This window comes from Lichenostomus cassidix, chromosome 1Aa (assembly GCF_008360975.1).
Source record: "Lichenostomus cassidix isolate B80296 chromosome 1Aa, HeHo_3.0, whole genome shotgun sequence".
Taxonomy (NCBI): domain Eukaryota; kingdom Metazoa; phylum Chordata; class Aves; order Passeriformes; family Meliphagidae; genus Lichenostomus; species Lichenostomus cassidix.
In genome coordinates this window covers 7,191,300-7,199,387 of record NC_139480.1, presented here as the reverse complement: position 1 = coordinate 7,199,387, position 8,088 = coordinate 7,191,300, and the positions used below count along the sequence as shown (strand labels likewise).

Here is an 8,088-nt window from a genome sequence, read left to right as displayed (position 1 = left end):
TGATATTTATTGTAGCAATGCTTTATTTGTCTACATTGCAGTAACTCTTTCTTTATATGCCATTAAAACCTTCCTGGAATATAAGTTTCATTGCTGCTTCAGAATATCTTTCAGTCATTTCTCTAACAGAGCTCATACAATAGGCTAAACTTTTCCAAGTAGTCTAAATAAGATGAGGAGATCATTAGACATTGTCAATGAGATCTTTTGAATATTGCACCCATACTAATTACTTTGAGTAGGAGCTGTAGGTCCTCTATTCCTCCTCTTGAGTCTGTCTCCACCTTAGGCTCAAATACTAGAAGAATATCCATAAGACAGCTGATCAGTGTACACACTGCTAATTCATGCCTAAAACTGAGTTTAGATACCCCTTGGTCAGCAGTCTGAAGATAGGAAATACTGATAACATTTTCATAACTACCACATAACACACCTACTGGTTTACATACCAATAATCTGTTCTATTGGTCAATTACCAAGAGTTTCAGCATCTCAAAGTATTTTAATTAAATCCCCTCATGAGTGAAAGTAAGTAGAGTCACTCATCTTTACTGAGTGTTTTGAGTTGCCCAGGTATTGGCAGCTGCTGCAGAGCTGATGTCACAGCAGCACGTTCAAAACAAATGTTACATAGCTGCACTTAAAAGAAACTGATTGTGCCCACAAGAGCTTCTCTCTATTTAGAACAAAGGCTGCCTAAACTACAGGATCAGGTGTGGATGTTGATAATGTGACACTTGAAGTTAGATGAGATGAATTCTGCCCAGAAATCCCACATATCATCTGTATATGTCACTTTCCCCTAAATATTACAGAGTGTGGATTTCATGTTCTCCCTGAAGTTTTATACTCCATGTTCCCAACACCTGTAGATCCACAATCCACCCCTGCAAGCAGGTAAATGCTACTAAGTACTAATTAGTACTTCATCTTTGAGTAATTAATACTGGTACCTGACAAAAATACTTTGGGGATAGACAGAAAGACACTTCTGTTGTGACTCTTTCTATCACAAAAACCAGTCTTTAAATCTGCAGTTCAGCACTGGCCCTTGCTAATTGATTGTTCAACATCCTTCACTTAAATTTTTTGCTTGTTATTCTTGCTCTGCTCCAAGGGAATTTTAGTCAGTGCTCTGGCCTCACTTTGGCCCTTTGGAGTCTCATAACCCTTAGCTACACCAAGAGACTGTGGCTGACATTAGCCAGGGTCAACAAGATTATATTGTTTGGAATCAAAATTGATGCCTGTACCTACAGTGGATGTTATATACAGTTAGCTGAAATATATGATGCCGATTTACCAGCTTTTTATCTTTATGTCAAAGAATTTGTAACCAGGAAAATGAGGAATAATAAGATTTTTGGTTGTAAGAGATAAAAAGTGAAGTTTCTATGTCTATAGTTCCAGGCTTCTCTACATTTCCAGCACTCCCCTTTCTAAGAATGACATGGATACTTACAAAGTAAACAAGATTACACACTTCATTTACTTACAGGTCTTAAGAAACGATTTATGAAAACAAACCAACCAGAACAGTATCAATGCTAATACACATAAACTTTCACTTTATGGACATCTTTGTCTTCACATTCTCTTTGCCTATTGTAATAATAGAATGTATTATCCCTCCTCTGAAGTTTCTTAACGAATCCAGTTTCTGGCCAACACTCTACCTACAAATAGAACAAAAAAGGATACACAATCACCTGAATATGCTCACATTAAACTAGGTTTGTGCATTGCATTGCAAGGAATACAGGGTATAATTCCACAGGAAATCCCCATTTGCATCTAAATACTATTTTTCTATTAATTTTATGAACTTTAAAAACAGATTGAGAACAAAATGTCAGAAACAAGTTTTCAGGTTTAGCATAAAGACTTATGTGATCTGAAAAGCCTAGAAATAAGAATCTAAGGATATTTGATAGACTAATTTAAAATTGGACTAGTCAAAGCTTTTCAAATACCTTGTTTAGGAATATAACATTGATGTTATTCAGTTTTTCAGTCATCTGCTTCTCTAAGACTGACATACATTTAAAAGTTTCTTTCAGATCCTTCTGATCATGAAAACTGTGCTTTTTATTAGTAATTGCATGAAAATTACAATAAGCTGCAGACTGCATCACAGTCTGAAAGGCAGAAGGATCAGTCCTACTGTAAAGCTTTAAACTAAAGGCATGAGCACTTGCACATTCAACAGCTTTATGGCTTTAGTAGCTTTCTGAGCTTGAACATCTATGACTGCTTCTGAATAAACAGAACTTTAAAGATCTGGTAAGAACCATCTTATTTCTCTTCCAGGCATAGCTGATAACAGGATGTCAGACTAGAGCATTCTTTAATTGGAGAGCCCCAGAAGCAGGTTCATCACTTACCTTATGACTTCAGGCATACAGCTGTGTTATTTGCGTTCTCTGTCTAAACAGCCTTAATATTCATTCTACCTACATTATAATTGCATCTTTAGTAACAACTGCATTACAGAAACCTAATATGGACTAAACACGACTTTTCAGAATATGTAAGCTGAAAGAGAATCACTGCCAGGCCCTGGCAGGCTGGAACAGAATGCACACTCACTTTACAATGAGTCAGTGGTGTTCTTTAACTTTCCTCAGGGTTTAACTGCCAGTGGTTGTGCCCCACCGCAAATCTTAAACCCACAGATCCTACCACAATAATTACATAATTTTCTTCTGCAGTGACTGAAAATTATACCAAAGCCTTTGCAGTGGTATCAGAACCCATTATAAAATAATAAATTGCATCTTATTTTGCACATCAATGTTTTGCTGTGTTGTGAGTTAACTGGATGGGGAGTTACTTTCTTGGAACTTTCTGTGCTTTCTTATGTGCACAGGAGGTCAACATCCTTTAAAGGTGTATTCTTCCCACTATATTTGCTGCTTTGGAAGATAAATTACAGAGCTGTAATAAAGATGATGTATTGTTTTCTGTATTAACCTCTTGGTTGCTATTTTGAACCTCAGGTAGCCACTAGATATTTGGGCACTGCTCAATAGCTCATTTGATGCGCTGGGGAGCATCACCACCAACTGTAGTGAGCAGAGGCACAAGTCCTTGGTGTTGACAAGAGCCTTGGATCACAACTGCATTTGCCACAGCCAGCATCAAATCTTTCCATTGTGGACATCATTTTGATAGAGGCCAAGTTCTGAGTGTGCACAAAGTCCTACTGTACTACCACACAATCCAACTGCAAACTGAAGCAGTAGCAATGACACAGGACTGACTCCATGGACAACCAAAGAGTTTCCTATTAAGTCTCTTGACAGACTAATGGGGAAGCTTCAGAGAACTCACTTTGAAATATTCCTTCCCTCAATGCTGAATTATTCCTTTGGAGATCAGCTACATCTATTCAAAGAGATCTATGATGCTTCTAAGTGCATCAGCGAGGGGGAACAGAACACAGGCTGGGTAGTGTTTCTGTTTTACTTCTGTGAAATGAATTATTCTGCACAGTTAACAACTGGCTCAAGAATTCAAGTCAGACCTGTGAGGAAACACACTGTATCAAAACCTAGCCCAAATAAAAGGAAATAAACAGCACCTCCATTTTTATTTAATCATTTAACATGAGACAGAAGTTTAAAGTAATTACCCTTACAAAGTTTTAAATCTTACCACATCAACTTGTTTTACTTGTTTATATTCCACCTCATCTCTGTATCCAGCTTGCTGAAATCTGTATAAGTTCTCTACATCATCTGACCATATTTTGGCGCGATGCATAGATTTTGGTTTGATGTCAGCTTTAGTCATGACTTCAGAAACTTCAGACTTGTTCCTGAAATTAGACTTACAAAAATTAAATAGAGAAGACAGAAGCAAGTGATTTTGTTGGGGACATAGAGTAATGGATAGAACAAGTTTTTAAAATAAAATAATTACAGACCTCAACATCTGAGGTTAAAAAAGGAAAAAGTTATAAGCAGCTGTAATCAAATAAAATGCACCACTTGATCTCAAACAAACCCAGCTCATCTGATTTTCCATATACACCTTGACTCAACCTTCCTAAAATTTACTTGTGCATATAGATACATTAAAAATATTAAATGCTGTATTTTTTTAATTTCACATCTTTGTAGTTGCTGTCACCTTGGGGCAGAAAGGCAGCTTTTCAGGTTTTTCTTTCTTCCTCCTGAAGTGACACCAAAGTGGGAACCACAGAATGAAGATCTGGGGTGCTACTGAAGAGCAGCAAACACTCAGGATGGGAGAGGAAGGGAAAAGAGAAATGAATGGCCAGTCAAATGGCCACAGTGCAGATGACAGAGATAAGGTCTTGAGAGATAAATTGCATAAGGAGATAAGGCACACAACGTGCCAGAATTCACCCTTTTCTACCTTTGCCCAATCAAACTGACTGCCACTGACTTCCTCCTCACACAAAACCCAATTGTTTAGTCTGCTGGGAAGTAGTAAATAGGTTAATCAAGGGCAACACCTGAAAAGAGCAGAACTGGGCCAAGATAAAACTCAAACAGAAACAAAATTAAATAAAGAAATAAACCATGAAAAAAACCAAACAAACTAAAAACAACAGCAACAACAACAAAAGGCAATAAAAAAAATTGCAGACAGTGGATACTCACCAGGCATGAATTTGAACTACATTAAAAAAATATATGAATCATTTGACTTCTACCTTATATCTGAATTTCACTGCATTTGCTTTCCTGAATGTAACTTACTTTGCTACTAAAATAGAAGTTTTGTTGCTTCTGCAAGCAAAACACACACGTCACTATCCTGCCTAGCAGGTATGATCAGAGATGAGTCCTTTCTTAGTTTTGAAATGTCACCGAGCTTTATAATTAGGAAGATATCTCCAAGGAATGAAAGCTTCTGGATTTTGCAGCAAGAGGATGAATATACTCTCCCTCCCTGTGGGTAGGATGCTGCCTCCAAACCTTGCACATGGAGTAAAATTTCTTTACTTGGCAAGTTCCTATATCAACAGAAATCTTGAAAAGTTGAATGCTGAAATCTTATCAAATGCAAAATGCCACTAGTCTGTTAGACAAGCAGAAGTTGGAAAAAAATTCTTGCACCACAGGATACAAATCTTTGGGGAAATTGTATCAAGAATTATTGTTATCACAATGTGGAAGTAGCAGGAAGAAGTAGGCACACCTATCATCTAATTGTATGAGAGCCATCAGGAGACAAAGAAAGGGCCTTTCATCTCTTATCAAATACACTTTAATAGAAATTGAAAAAATATGTGAAAGGGTTCTTTTTTGGCAACACTAAACCATTTCTTGCAGTTCAAGTACTCTAAGCATTCTTTTACCAGGCACAGCAGCATTTTGCAATTGAAAGCAGACATTTACTAAAATAAAAAAGTAATTTTCCCACCTGGTTATGAGGTATCAAATACAAATTAACAGGATAAGCACAAATCCTTATTCTAAATATTTAGGGTAGTCTTTGAGATATCTATCTCAACATCTTTTTTTCTGCTGTGCTGCAAAGGGCCCTTCTGCAGCCATTACAGGATTTTTCAAGCCCTTTATATGCTCATCAGTGTTTGATGAGAAGTGTTGTCAGTCAATATTGACTTTAGACAGTCAATATGATTAGCAATAACATTAGGTCTTAACAAGTGCTAAGCTATAATGAATGTAAGTATCTTGTGATAACTTACATGTTATTAGTGTTAAGTGTTTCTTTACAGGATGTACTGGGTTCACCTAATGAATGTTCTTCTTCGAGACATGCAGGCAGGTCTGGCACTTCCTGAGTCACCATTAATTCACAGAGCCTGTCCACAGGCATTCCTGCCCAAAAAATAAAGGTCATATATTGAAAGTTCCAGCTTGGTGACCACAAAAAATGAAAACAACATCCTGATATTTTAGGGCTGCTATTTGAAAATTGTACCCTTTGTCTATTGTGTGCCCCGAGTTCCAGGCATAGAGCTGTTTGCATTGTACCAGAGCAAGGGACAGCTGTACTCCAGCCAGGAATTCAGGAAAGAGAAGAAAGACAACAGACAGATAAAGGCAAATAAAGAGGACCAGAGAATAGTAAGAAATTCAGTTTAATATTAACATTTTTATTTACAGGGATTTTTTGAACAGTGGACTTTGCTAAGATGACAGTGTTTGCCTATTCCTAATATAGGGTAAAAAAGGAGTGTTTTGGCTTTGGAAACACATTTTTTACTGTTAATCATAACACAGTTACTGTGGAATCCTAACTAGCCTGGGCTCGCATATGGTGGTTTCCTGAATAGTTACACGAGCTGTAAGGGTTTGTGGGAGGAGAGTGTCTGCTCCCTTAGGACATCTGCTCAAGGACCATTTTCACTGCACCATGGAATTACAGGACACAGAGGAAACCATAAAACAAGAACATATGGGGACTCAAACCTGAGCAGCAAAAGAGGAAGGTGGCAATGAGAACCACTCCTGACCAGTCACGGGGCATGAGAAGAGTGTAAGAATGTTTATTCCAAGCAAGGTTATCTGACCAGGGACCTTGTGGATTGGGAAATGAGGGAAAAAGGGGAAAACAAACAAAATATGCAGAGACATATTTTGCAGAGACAAGGACCTGACAAAACAAACACAGAGAAAAAACCTCACCGCTAGCACTAACAGCTGTCAAGAAACTACAGGAATGACATCCAGGGAGATCAACCTGGACTTTGCACTGGTAAGACTGTTATCCAGGGGGACCCAGACTTGGGGAGGCATGGGAATCCATGGAACTGTTTAGATCACTGAGGAATGTGCAGGAGCAGTGAGGAACAAAAATAGGAACAGACAGAAAGGAGTATAAAATAACCCTGTCCCGTGTAAAACAGGGCCAGTCAGTATATACGCTTGGCTGAGCCCCACACATGATCATCACAGACTGTCCTACTCTATTGTATCTTCTTCTTAAATCTTAACTATCTCTCTGCATAAGCTCTGTATTCCACGTGTGGGTGTGGTGCAAGGACAAAGCGCCAGCTCCTGGTGTGTGAGTGAACACTGGTGCCAGCTCCTGGAGTCAGGCTGGGGGTATGAGCATCTCTGGCCTGTGATATCAGCTGCTGGAGCAGGTGAAGGTACTTCCAGCTACTGGAGCAGGAACAGGATACATCCTGAAAAATTGGCTGCTGGACTAGGCCTGTCATGACTGAGGGGCTCCAGGTCAGCAGGGGGAGCAGGACTGTGGGTCACAGCCTGTGCACCTGGTGCTGGGGAGGAGTGGTGTCTGTATCTTCACTCCATTTGCTACATCTAGGGTGCACACCCATATTCACCAGCAAACTTTAATCTGAAGAGTAGATGCACCTTGGGGCCAGGCCACGGTATCAAGTGGCACAGGAGCCCTGATGCATCCTCAGCCCGGGGAAAGAGCCCCATGCTCCCAGGGAGGAGAGGTGGGCCAGAGCAGTGGGAGGGCTGTACCTCCATCACTTAAGCAGCAAACACAGGATATGCTTGGGGTCTCAGAAGAGTCAGAAAGAATTTTCATAGAATGTTAAGGGGTTGGAAAGGACCTTAAAGATCACCTCGTCCCAACCCCCTGCCATGAGCAGGGACACCTTCCACAAGGCCAGGTTGGTCAAAGCCCCATCCAGCCTGGCCTTGGACACTGCCACGGTTGGGGCACCACAACCTCGCTGGGCAACTTGTTCCAGTGCCTCACCCCTTCACTGCAAAAAAAATCTTCCTAATATTTAACTTACATTTCCCCTCTTTCTAGTGACTTCCACCTACTCTAGCGACAGTTCCTTGTACGTTCCGAAGCGCGCAGGCAGACATCTAGGCCTGAATTAACGCTGCGGCCGTAACTTCACCACGCTCCCACCGCCACGGCCACAAGCCGCCCACCCAGCCCTTAAGGCGGCCCACCTCGGTGCGAGAGGAGCAAAGCAGGGGCTCTTCCCAGGCGGGACGGAGCGGAGCGGTGAGCGAGGCGCGGTAGCGGTGACCGAGCCCCTCACGGCCTGCCCCCCACCCCCTGCCCCCTCACGGCTCTCCCCTCACGGGCTTCTCCTCACGACGCCAACGGTCGCCAGGCAACCGCCCGCCATGGCCTCTTTAAAAG

General features: G+C 40.7%; 1 protein-coding gene across 4 annotated transcripts; it reads right to left on the bottom strand.

Annotated features, from left to right (window-relative positions):
- Positions 1–8,027, bottom strand: MEIG1 (meiosis/spermiogenesis associated 1). 4 transcript variants are annotated; one of them, XM_085083170.1, is made up of 4 exons: positions 7,893–8,027; positions 5,690–5,822; positions 3,661–3,823; positions 1–1,679 (listed from the first exon to the last, which is right to left on the bottom strand). In XM_085083170.1, exons 2-4 carry the CDS (start codon positions 5,818–5,820, stop codon positions 1,551–1,553), a joined length of 423 nt encoding a protein of 140 aa, XP_084939296.1. In that variant the 5' UTR covers positions 5,821–5,822; positions 7,893–8,027; the 3' UTR covers positions 1–1,550. The 4 variants fall into 4 exon arrangements, with proteins under 4 accessions (XP_084939296.1, XP_084939309.1, XP_084939300.1 ...); XM_085083183.1 differs by lacking the exon at positions 7,893–8,027 and adding an exon at positions 7,727–7,866 and having other exon boundaries at positions 3,661–3,834; XM_085083174.1 differs by lacking the exon at positions 7,893–8,027 and adding an exon at positions 7,727–7,866.
- Positions 8,028–8,088: the final 61 nt, after the last annotated feature.